The 19,666-nt window shown below is 38.3% G+C and overlaps 1 protein-coding gene across 1 annotated transcript in view; it reads right to left on the bottom strand.

The window, feature by feature from the left end:
• Window positions 1-19,666, bottom strand: part of PRMT3 (protein arginine methyltransferase 3) — a 121,590-nt gene that overhangs the window by 12,601 nt on the left and 89,323 nt on the right. The window contains exons 14-15 of the mRNA XM_055143369.1: window positions 4,392-4,442; window positions 4,108-4,195 (exon numbers count right to left, since the gene is read on the bottom strand). Coding sequence (XP_054999344.1) covers window positions 4,108-4,195; window positions 4,392-4,442 — 139 coding nt within the window. The remainder of the gene's footprint in view (window positions 1-4,107; window positions 4,196-4,391; window positions 4,443-19,666) is intronic.

Here is a 19,666-nt window from a genome sequence, read left to right as displayed (position 1 = left end):
TTTTTGAACATTCCGTTGTACAGAACATCACTATTTAATATACCTATCAATATGCTTCATTAAAACTTACCATGACATTTGCTTTCTATTTATCCTGTTTAAGATTTACTTTCTTTCGGGTAGTAGCTTTAGAATTCCGTTTTACCTTTCATCTAGCTTATTCTACTAGCATTATTTTGTGGCTTAACTTTTAAAAACTCTTAATTGTTGTGGGGGTCACAGCTGGCAGAGCTCACAGGGCCATCAGGGCCAAGCATGTGGTGGTACTAGGGAGGGGACATGTGGTGGGGGGAACTGACCCCAGGTTCTCAACTTCCACTGCAGCCATATCCCTGTCCCCAACTTAAAATATTTTATTTGAGGAATTAAGAAGTATAAACTTGCTTCAACAATATAGCGCAGTGGCTGGGCTTTCGCCTTTCACGCGACCGACCAACCCGTGTTCGATTCCTCCAGCCCTCTCGGAGAGCCCGGCAAGCTACCGAGAGTATGGAGCCCGCACGGCAGAGCCTGGCAAGCTACCCATGCATATTGGATATGCCAAAAACAGCAACAATAAGTCTCTCAATGAGAGACGTTACTGGTGCCCACTCAAACAAATCGATGAGCAACGGGATGACAGTGACAGATGGGATGACAGTGACAGTGACAGATTTATTTATTTATTTATTTTGCTTTTTGGGTCATACCTGGCGATGCACTGGGGTTACTCCTGGCTCATGCACTCAGGAATTACTCCAGGGGACCATATGGGATTCTGGGAATCAAACCCAGGTCAGCCGTGTGCAAGGCAAACACCCTACTCACTGTGCTATCCCTCCAGCCCCCCAACTTAAAGATTTTAGCCGTGTGCTGGCACTGAAAAAGTACACACTCAATCTCTCATAGTTAACCTACATCATTATTTGGTTTGGTCAATTTACCATTAAGGAAAAAAAAAGTAAAAAGTTTTGGGCTGGAGAGGTAGTATGGTGGATAGGGTGTTTGCTCTGCACACAGCTGACCTGAGTTCCATTCCTGGGGATTGACCCCTAGTCTCATGTTACCACCTTTTAACATAATCTTCACCTGTGGTCCCCTTGCAACATTCTGGTAGCCCCGCATGGGACCACAGGACTGACATTTTCCTGCATGAATTCTCTGACTGACTGAGGTGCTTGAGGGCCAACTGGAGAAAGGAATCAAGAGACATGCTGAGCATGTGCCCTGGGAACTGTGCTATCACCCTGGCCTTCAAGTGCTCCCTGAAATATAAATCAAGAATGAATCAGCACTCTCTAAATGTCTAGCATTAAGGCAACAGAATGGTTGTAGGAAAAAAGACAGCAACAATTTTAAGTTTGTACACATTCTAAATACCAGAGCTTTACAAAAACAATACAAAAAAAAGAGTGAGAATGGGAAAGATTTTCACTCCTGTTGGTCTCATTTCAGTTCTGCTATGTTTATGCTTTCTGAGAAAAGAGAAAATAATACATTAAGGTATTCTTTTTTTAAAAATTTTATTTTATTGAATCACCATGTGGAAAATTACAATGCTTTCAGGCTTAAGTCTCAGTTATACAATGCTGAAACAACCATCCCTTCACCAGTGCCCATATTCCACCACCAAAAAAAAAAAAACAAAACAAAACCCACTATACCTCCCATCCTGCCCGTGCCGTCCTCCCTCCCCCCCGTAACTGATAAATTTCACTTTACTTTCTCTTTACTTTGGTTACATTCAATATTTCAACAAAAACCTCACTACTATTGTTAGGAGTTCCCAACTAGAGTCAGACCTGTTGTAAAGAGATATGAGGATTTGGATTTCTGTATTTTAGCAACTAAGGTATTCTTATCATAGCCTTGTTACCTAAAAATGCGAGAATAACTAAAAGGTGCCACTTTATGCTGTTTATTTGCATCTACTAGATCCAATTTATGTATCAACACTGAAGTAAACACCAAGTTAGAATTTTATGAAATAATTTAAACACACAGATAATAACAATATTTCAAACTATGAGATACTACTACTTTGCTTTGTCAAATCAACATTCTGCCACAATTCTTCAATTTTTTAAAGAAAGAGGAGTCAGAGTGATAGTACAACAGACAGGGCTCTTGCATGTGGTTGACTTGGGTTTAATCACCTGCATCCCATATAGTCCCCTCAAGCCCCATCAGGTGTAACTCCTGAGCCCAGAGCCAGAAGTCAGTCCTGAATATCATTGGGTGTGGCCCCCAAATGAAAACAAAAACAAACTGTTCAGAACAACAGTACAGAACGATCTACAAGCTTACTTGCTCCTAGCAAGTAAGGAGGATTAGGGAACCACTATAGGGACTTAAATAGTACCATTCTGAAGCTACTCTTTACTCTCTGGGGAAGGAAGGCGACTGGGCCACACCTTGGTGTCTTAGGATTTACTCCTGGCTCTATGCTCAGGAGTCACTCCTGACTTTGTGCTCAGGGATGACGCATGACTGCTCAGAGGGACCATATGTAATGTCTGGGATCAAACCAGGGTCACTGTGCACAAGGCAAGTGACTTAATCCCTGTACAATTGCAATCTACACCCATTACATTTTGTTCATATTTTGTGTCTGTCTATGCACAGTTGCTTTACGTGTTCTAAAGTCCTGATAAATATGATTTATAAATTACTATATAAATCATTCTGCAACATATTTTGACTCAATGGTGCTTTTGAGTGACACACCATTTATCTGCTAAAGAGTTTACTGTTACGCAATTACCAAATTTATTTATCCATCTTCTGCTGATGAAGTGGATTTGCTTACAATTTTCCAATTCCATAACCACAGTGTTGTGAAGATTCTTGTATAGTGATTGCAGGAGAGCGACAGCGCAAAATACATGTATGGGGAAAAAACTATGGATTCTCAGCAGTGATACATCTACACTTAAGTGGATGGAATCACACTTTAAAAAAATTACTATGCCAATTGATACTACCAAAAGAGTAACGAAAACTTACTTGGTGACATTGCTAGCATCTGGTACTATTAAATTTCACGTATTCCCGAGCTCCACCCTTGTTCTCTCAGTGATGGAGTAGGTAACATCCTACAGTGTTTATTAGCCTTTCCTTGAGTTACTAGTGATGGTGAATGTTTCTTTGTGCAAGTTGGTTGTGTTTTAAACTTTCTCACTTGACTGTGAGACTTTTAATGAAGGTGAGACAGGAAGACTTAGAGGTACTAAGAAGTTTAAATTTAAAAAAACAGGATCCATAAACAATTATTAACATTTGCAGCTCAGGGTACAGGTATATAAGAATTTTAAGTGCCCCTCATCTATGGTATATAGAATAACAGAGTGGGAGACTAACACCCAAGAACTGTAGAAATAAGTACCAGGAGGTTGACTCCATGGCTTCGAGGCTGGCCTCACGTTCCGGGGAAAGGTCAACTCAGAGAAGCGATCACCAACTACATTGTAGTCGAAGGCCATGTGGGGGAAGGGAGTTGCGGGCTGAATGAGGGCTAGAGACTGAGCACAGCGGCCACTCAACACCTTTATTGCAAACCACAACAGCTAATTAGAGAGAGAAAACAGAAGGGAATGCCTTGCCACAGTGGCAGGGTGGGGTGGGGGGGAGATGGGATTGGGGAGGGTGGGAGGGACACTGGGTTTACGGGTGGTGGAGAATGGGCACTGGTGAAGGGATGGGTTCCCAAACTTTGTATGAGGGAAGTATAAGCACAAAAGTGTATAAATCTGTAACTGTACCCTCACGGTGATTCTCTAATTAAAAATAAATAAATTTAAAAAAAAAAAAAAGAATTTTAAGTGCCCATATACATGAAAAAAATCAATGAGGTACAAAACAAAGAAATAGAGACTCAAGCCCTTAAACACTATATTCTTTGAGGAGATGGAGACAGTGAAGAACATCCATACATAAACAAATATTTTCTTTTAGTTATACTAATAAAATGATATGCAATTTAAAATGTATGTAAATGAGAAGATCAGGAAGCATCTTAGCAGCTGTTTACATTGCTTCAAATACTGTGGGCACATTAAAAACTGTAGAATGAATGAATATTGCTTACTTCAAAATTGTATTTCCACCCCCCTTATAATTGTTTCTTACCTGCTTTCACTGAAAATGGCTTTTCCAATAGAAATATTGTTTGTTTCCAGTGTGTTTTGGGACTCTGAGGGCCCGTTGAGAACACGACCTGCATTGGTAGAGTTCAAAAGTATCTGATGAAGTACAAGATTTTTAATATCACGGTACATTAATCTAGTACATCAAACAAAAGCTCCAGTTGCTTACAACGGCAAAATGCTTATGCTCAAACACCTTGGGGCACTAAAATAAAATACAGTATATTTCATACAATTAATTTTTGGTAGGCAACTCTAGACACTTACCCTGTTATGGCAATTCTTTTCAAAATATATATCAAAGTAGCCAGCAAGTGCCTGTTTATTAAAAAAAAAAGTACTCATTAATGGGAGGAAAGAAATATTCAGATTTTAAAAACATGACAGATAAGAAATTATTTCAAGGATCAGACATTTCTCAAACTTATAGCAGGTGTTATATTTCCTGGAAAACCTGTTATAGGTTGAAGTAACATAATCTGGCTTTCCCCCAAATTAACACAAACATATTGTTAATGTGGGTAAGGGTAAACAGATTAATCAATGTGTTCTTATTATAGAAATAATTGTAACATGCTACTGAAAGGAGAGACTACACAGAAAGTGAGAGGCTTAGAGTCACCTCCTAACTGATCTAAATGATCCCAGAGAGGCTACCCTAAGACTGGGGGCATTCTCAACCCTCTGGCTCTTAACGAGTGTCCAGAAAACTGCAGAAGAGAGAACTCAGAAAACCAGAACTAGTAGAAATATCCATGTTAGACTGCATATGTCTAAGAGACTATCATTTTAAGTCAATAAATTTGGGAGTGGTTTGTTAGATAGCAATATATACTAAAACATAACTCTTTTTACAAAGCTAGCTAATTAAATTCCTTCTACTTTCATGCACCTAATTCCAACGAATTTATTTTGGTTGGCCATTCTTAGATGCTCAGGATCACATAGTGCCAGAGACTAAGCCCAGGGCTCCCGCATGCTTTTGATGCAGTTCCAAGTCTGCTGAGCTCTTTTGTTTAAAATAAAGCACAAGAATATTTCTGTGATTAAATCCATGGAACTTCATAAGCTAAACTCCTAAGAGAAAGAAAGAATAGAAGTACTCTATATAAAACACATCTAAGCAAACTGCTAAAGGAAAAACTGAAAACTCTAAGTAGGGTTCTGTGGTAGCGCCAAGTTTTCTAAAAGAAATTAACATATTCAGATGACTGTTTAATTTTCATTATTTGTTTAACATTTAGAAGTTTTTTTCATTAATCGAACTAGCTTAACAATCTTTTAAAAGTGGCATTCAATAAAGATTATATTAACAGAAAGGTGATTATTTTTTAAAAATTACTATCACTTTCACTGTCATCCTGTTGTTCATTGATTAGTTCGAGCAGGCACCAGTCACATCTCCATTGTGAGACTTTTTACTGTTTTTGCCATATCAAATACACCACGGGTTGCTTGCCAGGCTCTGCCACGCGGGCTAGATACTCTCGGTAGCTTGCCGGGCTCTCCGAGAGGGACGGAGGAATCGAACCTGGGTTGGTTGGCTGCATGCAAGGCAAATGCCCTACCCGCTGTGCTATCGCTCCAGCCCAATATATTTCTATTATATCTAATATCATAAAAAGCCAAGATACATTGAGGTCTTAAATAAATACTTAAGAGTAAGAAGGAGTCCGACATCAAAAATCAGAGAATCGTTGCTTCAATGGTGCTGTAGTTGCGTACAGCTGTTATCTTCCACCATTGCTCATGAACTGTTGCTGGACAACCCCTGTGCATTGCCGGGTGTGACCCCAAAAAAGCAAAATAATAATAATAATAATAATAATAATAATAATAATAATGGTGCCAGGAATCCAAATACCAAAATATGCACAAGGTTCAAGATACAATCCAAAATCACTCAAAAGAGGACCAGGAAAATATGACCAAATCTCAAGAGAAAAGACAAAACAAGGCAACTCTGAGATGACCCAGATGCTGGCATTATCAAAGACAGTAGAGCAAAAGTGATAACTACACTGGTAATGAGGTAAAAGAAATAAGGTAATAGGAAACACAACAGAAATGAATTGAAAGTTATCTCAGCAGGGGGACCAACTATGAAAAACAAATAAAACAGAAAGTTTAGAACTATACAACTGGAACAAACAAAATTCCCTGAGCTTAATTGCATAATAAAAATGACAGAAAAAAAAATCAGTGAATTGAAAGGCAGGAAAGATAATACCCTTTGAAAAGCCAAGGAAAAAGACAGAAATAAAATGTACATTGTTTCAGGAACCTGTGAATCTAACACACGTCATTGGAAGTGCAAATTAAGATATTTGGAGCAAAAAAAAAAAAATTTATATCCAGCAAAAATATCCTTTAGGAATGAAGGTAAAATAAAAACATTTTCAAGTGAAGGAAAACCAAAGGAATCCATTGCCAAGAGATTTGCTTTAGAACATATTTTTTTAAAAGGAGTACTTCAGGTTTAAGGGGAAAAATATCAGAAAGAAATCCTAAATATTAAAAATCATAGAATATAAACAGAAATGACAATTCAGAAAGACTAAACTTAACTGCTTAAGGCAAAGTTGTAACAGTCTAGTGGGGTTTTCTGCCATGTCTGTGCTTGACATCGCCAAGATTAGGGCAGGAGATGGGTGGGCACGAAGGAGGAATTAAATCCTACTAATATACATAGATATGTTTATAAAATTTTAAAGTGAAAAGGACTTTTAGACATTAGGTAGAAATTTAATAAAATGCAAATGAAAATTTTAGTATCAAGGCCCAAGTGATAATACAGTAAGTAGGGTGTTTGCTTTGCACGTGGCTTACCCAGGTCCAATCCCTGGCATCCCAAATGGTTGCCTGAGCACTGCCAGGAGTAATTCCTGAGTGCAGAGCTAGGAGTAAGCCTTGAGTATCACTGGGTGTGACCCAAAAGCCCCCACCCTCAATTTTATTTTAGCATCGAAATTAGAAGAATAAATCTGAAGATATTTTGTGCCTATCACTCTCTCTCTCTCTCTCTCTCTCTCTCTCTCTCTCTCTCTCTCTCTCTCACACACACACACACACACACACACACACACACAGAATCATTGATTGTTATTTGTACATCAGGTTGCTATAAAGTAAGAACACAGTAGGGCTAAAAAAAATTTACAGGACAAATGGAGAAATCATGAAGAAAAAAAGCAAGGCCTGTGAGGGGTTGGGAATATGGCCCAACAGTACGACACAGACCTAATACAGGCAAGATCCTGGATCATCCCCAGCCATACCCACAAAAGCATGTGAAAATAAGACTGACTGACTTAAGCAAACTAAAACTACCAGATATAAGTTCTTTGGCCATGTTGCAAGACGAGGTGAGTGGGGTGGATATATTTTATACCAGTACCCACAGTAAATGGGAAAAGTGGCATCCGTACTGAGAAAATAACACAAGGACTTTCCCAGAGGAAAAAGCAAGGCAAACTGGAGATAAAATATTTCTATTAAAAAGGATTTAGAGGGAGTGATGGTGGCATCAGCAGGTCAGCCTGTACCTGTGGGGAGAGTGTGTCAGCAGCCTGATGGTGCCTTCAGGCTTCCTAATATCCCTAAATTGCCACTGTGCCTTTGGCTGGACCCCAACGAGTAGGGACCAAGTTTATCAAGAAGTTAAACAGCCAAAAGTTAGATAAGTGGGAGCTATGCCCACAATCCACCTCTGGCTCAGAGCTCTAGACAAGCTCAGTTATTGGTCTTATTTCAGAGACCCATGAATAAGTCTGAAAGAGATCAAAAACCACAATTAATTTGGACCCGTGCACAGACCCTGCTAAATGGAGGTGGGGTGGGGTGTGGTGGGTCAGCTTAGAGCCCATCCAAGCATAGCCCCCAGCAGCCGCTTGCTCCCACAATCCAAAATCACCGCCATGCCCCAGGCCTGACTCCACCGTCTTAGGATGGACCTCACCACAACGTAATCTTGCTCTTTTGAAATCTCTTCACAGGAAAACACAGGATTTAATAATACAATATTTAATAACGGTTGATAAACCAATAGGGCCGTGGAGATTGCTGTTTGATCTTGGCATCAGATGTAGCTCTCTGAGCACTACTGGCAGTGGCTCTGGTAGCCCCCAGCATACCTGGACCGTGGCATCACTGGGTCCTAATGCTGAACCACCTGACACAATGCTGGAAATGACCCCTGGGCCTCTGAACATTGCTCAGCAGTGCCCCTGGCATAATGAACTGGTTAATATTAACATTTTAGTTAATTAACATTCACAGTTATGGAACTACAATGACAGAATATAGGTCTTAATGAAAAGAGGCTTGCACACAAACCTATACAACAAAAAGATTCTTTTTAAGGAACAAGTCATTTTACAACTGTCTTCTAATCCTTATCATGAATAATTTCGCTAAAATGAAAGAAGCGGCTCTGGGGAGAGCTCAGTGGTAGAGTGCCTGCCGTTCAGGCAGAAAGCCAGGGGGTTCTACCCGCTGGTACAGCCCCACATGCTGAGATGATCCCAGAAATCTCAATGCCGCACGGAGTGTGATCCTCTGCACCACAACTCAGTGTGGACCATCTGCACTGCAACCAAGTGTGTGTGAGCACTGGAACAGAAATGCATGAGCACTGCCCCCTGATCTGCCCGCAGGCACGAAGCGAAAAGCAAGCACCGAGAGCACTACCAGCAAGTGTGCAACCCCCAGCAAGCATCACAACTACGTCCGAGCAACAAAGGGAGAGACAGAAAACGATAATGATGCAGTAGGTCTTTTTCAAAAGAAAGGAGGGGCTCAGGAGAAGGCTTAGTAGTGAGGGGCGCAGACCCTGCAAGTGCAGGGGCCTCAGGCCAAAGCATCTGCCATCGTGCAGCACTGCCAGGTGAGACCCTGACGGTCACCAGCACCACTGGGAGCAAACGGCATCAGGAGCAAACTGTGAAGGTGGCCTCCCTCTGACCCCTCCGTGGTCCCTGAGCACTGACGGGGAGGCAGCTCCCACCAAAAACAAGGAAAACACACAGAAAAGGCAAAGGCAAATAAAAGCAGAAACCAAACCTCTACTGGCGCAGTCCCTTAGGTAATACAGTGCAAAAAAAAACCAAACCAAAACAAAACAAAAACCCTGGATAGTGAAGGGTAACCAGACACAAATGGTTTATAAGCTTCAAGATCAGTAAATAATATGGGAAGGAAATGAAAGATAAAATAACAGCTTTAAGTACATGGCAGAAACATCGGACAAAGATAAAATTGAAAGTGGATCCCCATACCCTTTACTCTACTATCAGTTCCATCACACTCAAACAGCGACACGAAAAGTTAGGCAGAACTTCATCTGGGATTAGAAAGCACACTCCAACTAGCCGGCAGAAGGCATTTACACCACAAGAAAGGAAAAGATTCTTGCCCTGAAGAACCAGAGGGAATTTCTGATAAAATAGCACTTACTTAAACACAAGTAAGTTGTAGAATGTCACTGAAGCACTGAAGGGAAAGGACTTTTCAAAACTTAAAAGAAAAATAAAAATCAAAACATTATCCTATGAACAAAGTGGCTATGATTAGTGTTTTTATTTTCGCAAAGACACTGTAAATAACAGTTACATGCTATTGTTTTACAATTACAGTTTGACTATCTTTATTACCTTTACATTGGCAGGCTACCTCTATGTCTCTCAGATATTAATTCCAACGAACTTACATACTCTCCATTCAAGTCATTTAAATATAAAACTAAACACCACCGTAGTATACGGAAAACAATGACTAACAGGCAATGTGACTATCATTTGAGCACAACTTGACATGTGCTTGAAAAAGATCAGATAACCTAGAAGGCATAAATTTTTCTTTTGTCCCACATCTCTATCTTGTCAGGGTCAAAGGAACTGCTGGGGAAATAAACACTAAAACCAAGCATGTATAGTAGCAGGTTAATATTCAAAGGCAGGATCACAATCAAATAGAATTTCATTGAAGTATATCATGACTGGGAAAAAAAATTAGCTATCAAGTTCCTAGACTGAGAGAAGGAAGAATGCATGGTAACTACTAAAAACAAAAGAAGACAGAAGAAAACAGAATGAAAGGGATACGCATGCAAACGTATCTTTCTGGGGTAGTTTGATCATTCCTACAATTTGGTGGAAATCCTCCAGAATTATTTTGAGGAACAAAGGAAAATAATAAAGGTCCATAGCATTAATGTGCATCTTAAATATACTTAAGCATTAAGGATATATAAGTATCGTTAAGCATACAGTTTTAGAATAAGTAACTATCTCTTTTTAATGGATTTCACAAAAGAAAATAACTTCCAGCTTTCCTAAACGTGAATCAATTTAAAAAAATCTATTTGAAGGCGCACACTGTCTTTATTTCATCAAGAAAAGATAGCTGCAGTTCATTTTACACATGCTTATTTGGAGAACAATGGCTACGAGTGAAAATGAATTACTTTCCCATATTTTGGTGTGTTGGGTATTTCTTTAAAGACAAATAATCATGCGTGTATGTAACAGGATGGCAGCCAGTGAAATAAGATCTGACTAGACCTTATGAGAAAGAAGGAAATTAAAAATTATCATTATCACTATCACCTGCAGGGAGTAATTTATCATTTCTGTTCTTCAGTGGTATCATGTTCCAACAGCGTGTGGTTACAGCAGATACAATTAGGCAGCTGGCCACAGAAGTAGGAGGATAATGTGCTTTTGATGGAGTTTATCCAAGCATGGAGACAGAGTGCTTGTAATCCATGCAGCAGAATCACTATAACAAAAATACAATTCTTTTTTTTTTGTTGTTGTTGGAGTATTTCTTTCAAAATCCTAATACGGAATTCAAAAGCCAACCGATGATAAATCTGAAGTAAGTAAAGAAAGAGCAAGCAGATAATGCATAAAAACAGGTATTAAGCTCCTATCATTGCATATAAATCAACCAAATGAAAATATAAACATAAGCCATATAAGCAGCTGCAGAAAAAGTATGAGCTCTACCTGGGAAAGCTGATTTTTAAACTAAGACATAATCAACAAAAAATTTTGTGATTAAATTTTCTCCAAACGTTAACTGTAACTTAAATTATGGACTCTTCTTTCTTCAATTAATTTTCTATTTTATCCCTAGAGAAAATTTGCATTTTCTTTCTTTCATGATCCTCTAGGGAACAATACACATTAAGTGCCATAGCACTTCTCAGGGGATATTGCTAAATTTAGTGGTGTTTAGAAACAGACCAAGCAATATGGGAAGTAGCAAGAGAGACAAAAGGAATAAAAATTATTTCAAAGGCATTTTGGTCCCAAAACCATATTTTTAATCTACCTGAAATATTACTATATTACAACTAAAATTCTTTCTAAATTTAAATTATACCTTGTAATTTCAAATTTGCTCATTCAAGTGACTTTATTTATTTAGGATTTGGGGCCACATCCAGTGATGCCCAGGGGTTACTCCTGGCTGTGTACTCAGGAATTACTCCTGGCAGTGCTGGGAACCACATGGAATGCCAGAGATAAAACCAGGGTTGAAAAAAAAAAAAAAGGGGGGCTGGAGCAATAGCACAGCGGGTAGGGCGTTTGCCTTGCACGCGGCCGACCCGGGTTCTAATCCCAGCATCCCATATGGTCCCCTGAGCACCGCCAGGGGTAATTCCTGAGTGAAGAGCCAGGAGTAACCCCTGTGCATCGCCGGGTGTGACCCAAAAACCAAAAAAAAACCAAAAAAACCAGGGTTGGCCACACACAAGGAAAGTGCCCTGCATGCTGTACTATCCAGTCCCTTAAAGTCATTTTAGAGGGCAAAAGATATCATATCTTTAGAGTCTAAACACAAGTACTCTAACTTTGAAATTTCATATTTTATAACTCACATATCAAAAGTACTTCAAATTCCTTCCATCTATAAATGCTAGTTTTTATACATTCAATATTGAGATTTACCAGGATTTTCACTTTAAAAATATTTTAGTATAACGTATTCACAGAAAAGTGCACAGAGGTATAAATCTTGGTGAGTCTTCAAACATAATATGGCTGTGAAAACTACAAGAACTAGAATGTCTGGGTGTGCAGCCATTTCTAGATCTCACTATTCCTATACCAGAAATACTACCTTGATTTTCTTAGTTTTATTGAGATAAAAAAAAAAAGACATGTAACTTGGTAAGTTTAAGGTATTTTAAGTGTTGATTTGATGCATTTATATACTACAAGATGATTACCACCACAGCTAGCATCCCCATCACATCTTTATTTTATTTTATTTATTTATGTTTGTGGAGAGCAGTTAGCTCCCAGGAATTTCAAGAATAAATTACAGTACCATTCTTTATAATGATCATGATGTACACTGGAATCTCAGAACTTACCTCAGAGTGAAAGTCTGCACCCTCTGACCAACATCTCCCCATTCCCCTTAACCTCTAGTAATCACAATTCTACTCTTTTCATGAGTTTGACTATTTGAGATTTCATATTAAGGTAGGACCATCTAGCGATTGTCTTTCTCAGTCTGACTTACTGCTTTTACTTAATTTCTAAAATCTGTTAATGTCATTACAGATGACAGGATTACTTTTCCTTGTGGTGGATTAATGTTCTACTCACACACATACAAGATATGTACATATGTGTGTACATATATACATATGGCATATGTATCCTTATGTGCATATATATATTATACCATACCTTCATTCATTCATTGATCAACACTTAGGTTGTTTACATATCTAGGATGTTGTAATTAATGTTGTAATGATCAAGGAAATACAAATCTCTTAAAGATTCTGTCTTTTTAAAAAATATATACACAGAAGTGGTATTGTTGGATTATATGGTGGTACGATTTTCATTTTTTTTTTCAGGATTACAGAAGCAGTATTTATCTTTACCAATCTATGTTCTGTTTTCTATAGTTACTGAACCAACTTATAGTATAAAAGTTCATGTTTCCTATCCTTGCCAACATCTATTTCACTACTCAATTGATTTATAAGAGCACAGATTCATTTTCCCTCTTCAATACTTCAACATAAATGGTACTATAGATCATGTAGTATTTTGTATCTGGCTAATTTTACTTCATATTATTTGTGACAAGCACTCTTATCGTTGCATATTAACTAAATTGTTACATAGCTGCAGGGCATACTGACTATATAATTTATCCAGTTGACTTTTGACAGATATTAAGTAGCAGTTTTTGTAAGAGGCACTGCTATAGGCATTCTTGTATGAACAAATCTTTCAGTGAAAATACAGATTCACTGTTCTTAGGTATATAACCGGTATTAGCAAGTGCATACATACCACTTTCGTTGTTTTTCATTTATTTTTATATTTCTGATCTTCCATCGGGACGGTATGTTTGCTTAAGCATCTCTTAATTTTCTCATTTAATACAGGTTTCCTGAGAGAAGTTTCCCTTCTCTCCTGTGCCAGGGATTGAATGCAGGGCCTCACACACACACAAAGCTGTATCCCACTACGCTGCATTCTGGCCCATAATTTCCTTCTTCAAAGATATTTCAGTTGGGTAAAATTCAGGATTGGTAGTTATGTTAGTTTAGTATACTGAGGACGTGATCAATGAATTGCTTTATGTCTTTTCACGTCTATTATTCCTGTTGAGAAATCATCTGATGGTGTATTTATGCTCCTTAAAGGAAAATTAACCCCACAGTCCTTTGAATAGCTTTGTGAACTACTTTCAAGATTTTCTCCTCGGTTTCTGTAGTTCTAAGAATATGAATTTGGGTTTCTTCTCATTCTTTTGTGTATTGCTTTGTTTTTTATTTTTGGGGGGCCATACCTGACTGTGCTCAGGAGCACTCTTGGGCAACCACATGGAACATAATGGAAGGGCCTTAGCTGATGCACTATCTCTCTGGTCCATTCCCACTCTTTTTAACTGAAATGTAATTCATATACCATAAAGTTGTTACCATTTAAATAAACTGCCTGTCATTATTTTCCTAGTATATTGAAGTTGTGCAATTATCACCAAATTTCAGAATATTTTCATCACCCGCCCCCCCAAAAAAACCCCATGGTATCAGCTCCTAACCCACCTACAGATTTGCCTATTGTTAACATTTCACATACTTGGAATATCATATGAATGGAACCTTTGGGTGACTGGTTTCTTTCACTGACCATGTTTTTAAGGTCCACACTGTAATACGTATCAGAACTTGAATTTTGTCTTAAATTCAAATAATTTTTCAATAAATGTTTACATTTTGTTAATATTCTTTACAGTTGATGGACCTCAGAACTGCTCCCACTTTTTAGTTGTTTAAAACAATGTTGAGGGGGCAGGAGCAATAGCACAGTGGGTAGGGCGTTTGCCTTGCACGAGGCCGACTCGGGTTCGATTCCCAGCATCCCATATGGTCCCCTGAGCACCGCCAGGAGTAATTCCTGAGTGCAGAGCCAGGAGTAACACCTGTGCATCGCCAGGTGTGACCCAAAAAAGCAAAAAAAAAAAAAAAAAAAAAAAAAAAAACCCACAAAAAACAACCCAATGCTGAAATAAACATTCATCTATTCATCTCAAGTGTTCATTTTTAACGCCTCTTATTCCTCTTGGGTATATCCACAAGTAGACAGGTTTTTAAGATTAACCCTATTTAGGTCATGCTCTTCGAACAATTGTCTATTACCCTTTAAAAAAATTATTTAGTTTTCACCACTTTCATATACTGCTTACAATATTCTCACCTCTTTTCCTTTACAAATTCCACTTAAACAATACTAGACCTTAACTTGCATCTTTTTGTATTTCATATCCTTTCCTCTACCTCATCTTTGTGTACTTCTCAGCTGCTTCCTGGAAGTATCTTTCTGACCTAAAAGTCCAGTTGAAAAATCCATGCATCATGCAATTTGATCCCAGGTACCACATGCAATCCCCAAGCCCTACCAGCAGTGATTAGTGCCTGAGCACAAAACCTGAACCAAGTCGAGAGCCCCACTGGGTGTGGGCCACTGGCCTACTCCCCCAAGTGTTTAGAATATCTGTTCGGTCATTTAAAAATATGCCATATGATTTTCTTTTAATATTTTCAATGTTTTCTCATTTTACCCCCTTTTTTTGCTGTTGTGAAATCTGAGGGACAAACACAGTTGGTTGTGGTGTTGCTACTCTTAGCTGGAGACTATACAATCGTGGTACAGGGGATGAAACCGGCAGTGCCACTGGGACTGCACTCAGCTGAGTGCAGTGGTGCCTGCGATCAAACCTGAGGACTTTACCTGTAAGGCCCCCTCTTACACTTCTTTATTCCGAGGCCCTTGTAAATGTTTCCAATTCTTGCCTGAAATGTGCTATTCCTTCTCTCCTCGAGTTTACTGAACGCATTTTATAATACTTATATATTTTGGGTCACAGTTGATGGAATTCAGAGGACCAAGCAGTGCTAGGGATCAAACCCGGGTTCCTGCATGCAGCGTGTTCATCCTAGACCACTGAGCCAGCTTTTCAACCTAGCCAACAGTTATTTTAACATCCTTACCTAGCTAGGGATGCAATACAGTAGCAGAGCACTTGCCTTACACATGTGAGGTCCTAGCTTCAACCCCCACTACTACACCCCCTGCCCCCAGAATAAAATCCCTAGCAGATATATTTAATACCTAAAACATTTACAGCTCTACTTTTATTGCCTACTGTTTCAGCTGGCTCTTGATTAATATTTTCCTGTGCCCTTGTGAGACTAAAAAACCTTTATGTTCTGAAAATTTATAGGAAAAACTAGAAATAATTTCAGATCTCTAAACATTTTCTAGAAATCATTGTTTCAGTAAGGAGCCTGAAGGTGCTAGTAAAAACAAAAAATAATCTAATAATTTGGGTTTGGGAGTTTCCTAGGTCACCAAGATGATTCAGAGCTGGACTGCAGACAGGTAAGAGCTCATTTACCTTGTTTTACTCTCTTCTTCACTGCAATCTTTCAGAGTGTCAGTGCAGAGCACTAGGGAATTATAGGGGCCCCATTTTTGTATTAATATCCATGTGAGGCTATCAAAAGGAAAATACACAGCTGGCTCCTCTAAGCAGTAAAGCCTGCAGGGCAGAGGCAGTCATAAGCACTCATCCGTTCCTTCCATTTTCCTTCTTTTCAAATGCGACTTGTTCACATTTCACCAATTCACCTCTGGTATCTTCAAACATAGTATTTCATAGTTTCTCAGCTCTTATAGTTGTTCGTGGCAAAAAAGGTTGCTGCATTTTATATAGTCCATAGTACAGGAAGATTCCCTCCCCTCCCATGGCCCCCCACATTTTTATTAAACACTGAAGTTTACAAAGTTGTTCATGATGATTTGTTACAGGCAGGAAGATTCATTACTGCACGGTTTGTTCAGGATGATTTGTTACAGCCAGGAAGATTCATTACTGCACGGTTTTTCTTACGTAAGGTCTCTAGCTTATAACACTCACCCCCATTCTCTAAGCTAACTCCTTCTTGTAATGCTCTTAATTTAAATGCTTCCTTCTGACAGGCTTCCTAATCCCACAGAGATTATAATACATCCATTAAATGCTCCTGCATTCCCTATAATAATACTGACCACACTCATAATGTGTTAGTATTCAACTCTTTTGTTCAATTATAGATCCCAATAGGCCCTTGAGGGCAGTCTCACCATGTCTGTTCACCTCCACAGCTTTACCACAGAAGCACTACGTCTGGGCATTCTATCTAGACAGTAAAAGCAACTGCGCAGTCACAAAGGCATGAAATAGCCTGGGACGTTCAGGGACTACAAACAATTAATAAAGATTTGTTAATTAAGTGAACAAAGAAATGAATGATGAAGTAATATACGTTCATCTCCTCCCAACCTTTGGGAAAGAGAACTATGACACTGCTCTTTGGTTTAAAAAATAAAATTAATACACAAACACACATATACACACACATATACTTTTTAAAAAGAGCGAAGTAAAAAAATTCTACTTAAGTTACTTTAGAAAAATATTCCCTAAAAACAACTCCCCACCTCACCCCATAGAGTTCATGTACTGCCTTCTGGAAGCCAACTTAGACAAACCTTAAAGGGGAGCAAGAGAAAGAGGATTTAAAAAAGTGCTATGCACCTAATCAGAGAGAGAGAACAAAAGGGAATTCCCTGCCACAGTGGCAGGGTGGGGTGGGGGGAGACGGGTCTGGGGAGGGGGGGAGGGATGTTGGGTTTACGGGTGGTGGAGAATGGGCACTGGTGAAGGGATGGGTTATTGAACTTTGTATGGGGGAAGCATGAGCACAAAGATGTATGGATCTGTAACTGTACCCTCACGATGACTCTCTAATTAAAAATAAACTAATAAAAATAAAAAAAAAATAAAATAAAAAAGTGCTATGTTAAGAATATTTTTATATGCCTCCATCACTAAATTTGTTCATAGAAGATCAAATTATAATTACTATTCTGTGTTGGCTTTCCAAATAAACAGAGGTCTTTGGGGCCAAAGACTACATTCTCTGTTGTATTCAAGAGCTTAATATAGAAGTCACATACAGGTTACTATAATGTAGCTTGAGTCTCTCTCCAACCCCCACCCTCAAAATCTCTAGGCTTTCCCTATCACTGCTTCTCTAGATTTTTATCTTCTCCTGTTGTCTCATACATCATCAGTTTCTCAGTTTGATATAAATACTGTTTCCTTATACTAATTTTTCATGCTGCTTTCCAATTTTCTCTAAAAACTACCTATATAAGGGAGCTGTGGTCCAATCTTAATTTTTCAAATAGCATTAAATACTATTAATGGTATATAAAAATAGTACTGCTAATGTTAAGAATTTAAAAATAAATTAAATAAATTTAAAAATTTGTGATCATGTATAAGTTTAAAACTGAAAACTAATGTAATTTTCATGGTGAGCTGATCAAATGGTTGGCACTGGGAGCCTTTGTAAATACGAATTGAGATAAAACTATGCAAGAAATACCAAGAGAGGGTAGCAGAAGATGGGGGAAGGGGTGCTTATGCTTTTCAGGCATGAATTTGATTGCTTTTCTCCTTTGCAAAGTGAGGTAAAAAGATGTCTATTACCTCATTACCTAAGTTCTCCTACAAACGAAGTGTGCAGTGTCTAAACTATAATGAAACAGGCAGTATTCATTTATGATAACTTTTTGAAGGCTGCACTTTTTCAAAGCAGGTAATGATAAAAAGCTATTGTAAGTTTGGTATTATATTTATAACTCCATGTGTTTGGGGGATTGCCATCGCTGCACGCTGCAGAGTGAGACGATGATTTACGTCTCTGGGATCCAGCATTCAGTCTGGTCCATCTTAAGTACAAGCTGGAGGAAAAGAGAGAAGAATAAATGTGACTGAGCCCTGTGGTGCACCTTTGGGGGACACCGATAGCAACAGAACACTGGTTAGAAGGAAGTGCGTTCTGCAATAGTCATGTCGCTGTATTCATGATTTAGGAATTAAAAATACAAGCTTATGCAAAATTGTAGGCAGGAAGGACATAGTTTTTTTTTTCTTTGAAAAGCTGATTTGCATAAATGCATCATTTTCAAAGGTCTAATTTCATGTACAGATAGGTCAAAATTTTTTTAGCAAACATCTCTGTTGGTAAAGAAACCCCAGTACCTGAGGTAGAGCTCAAAGTAAAATCAGGATGGAATAAATAAATCCTAAGAGACAGTCTCTAGAAAAAAATGAATATACTGAAAGTCAAACGAATCAAGCTTTGTGCTAGAAATGCAGGAAATCAGGAAAGTGAAAGGAAAGATCAAGTAGGTTATTTACCATATGCTAGGAATAGTGACAAATGCTTTTTATGCACTGTCACATTTAATTCTCAAAATACCAAGGAAACAAGTATTGATAGCAGTATTTCTTTTTTTTTTTTTAAGATAAAAAAATTGAAGCTCAGAAAAGTATTTTCTCAAAAGTAAAAATGGTACTTGGTCCATTGGGTCTAAAACTGAGGATTATACCATGTGGTAAAACCACTGTTCTAACTTTCTTCTTAGATTTTAACCATTTTTACAGAACTCATCCATTCAAGATTATTCCTTTTTTCACTTTTGTAGGAGAGATAAAGACAGACTGATTTTGTTAAATATCATAGTCAGTTTTGAGCCTAATACACAGAACAAAAATCTGTTTTCCATCTTGACTCATTTTTTCATGAGGGCTGATCCTTCCTGTGCATACATCCACAGACATCAAGTATCTAGAAACATTAGTTGTTTCTGAATTTTTTAGAAGATCTGAGTGCCAATATGCAGGCTGATGTGTTCCCAGACTATAAATCAAAGAAAATCTGAACTGCGAAGGTCACTTCCTTATAGGCTAGAGTAATTCCTAGAGCCATTCCATTCTTACTCCAGGAATATATGCATGAACCAAAGAGGAAAATACCTGCTCAATCTCATTTATTATCACCAGTGAATAATGCTAACTGGCAGCTTTGAGATAAATCTAGGGAAAACTCCCTTGACATCCTAATCGGGAGTCTATTATTATTGATTATTTGATAAACCATTTTA

The sequence above is a fragment of the Sorex araneus genome, chromosome 6, assembly GCF_027595985.1.
Source record: "Sorex araneus isolate mSorAra2 chromosome 6, mSorAra2.pri, whole genome shotgun sequence".
In the NCBI taxonomy this organism is placed as follows: domain Eukaryota; kingdom Metazoa; phylum Chordata; class Mammalia; order Eulipotyphla; family Soricidae; genus Sorex; species Sorex araneus.
Note: the sequence above shows the minus strand (reverse complement) of the source record. Positions and strands in the feature narration are given on the sequence as shown.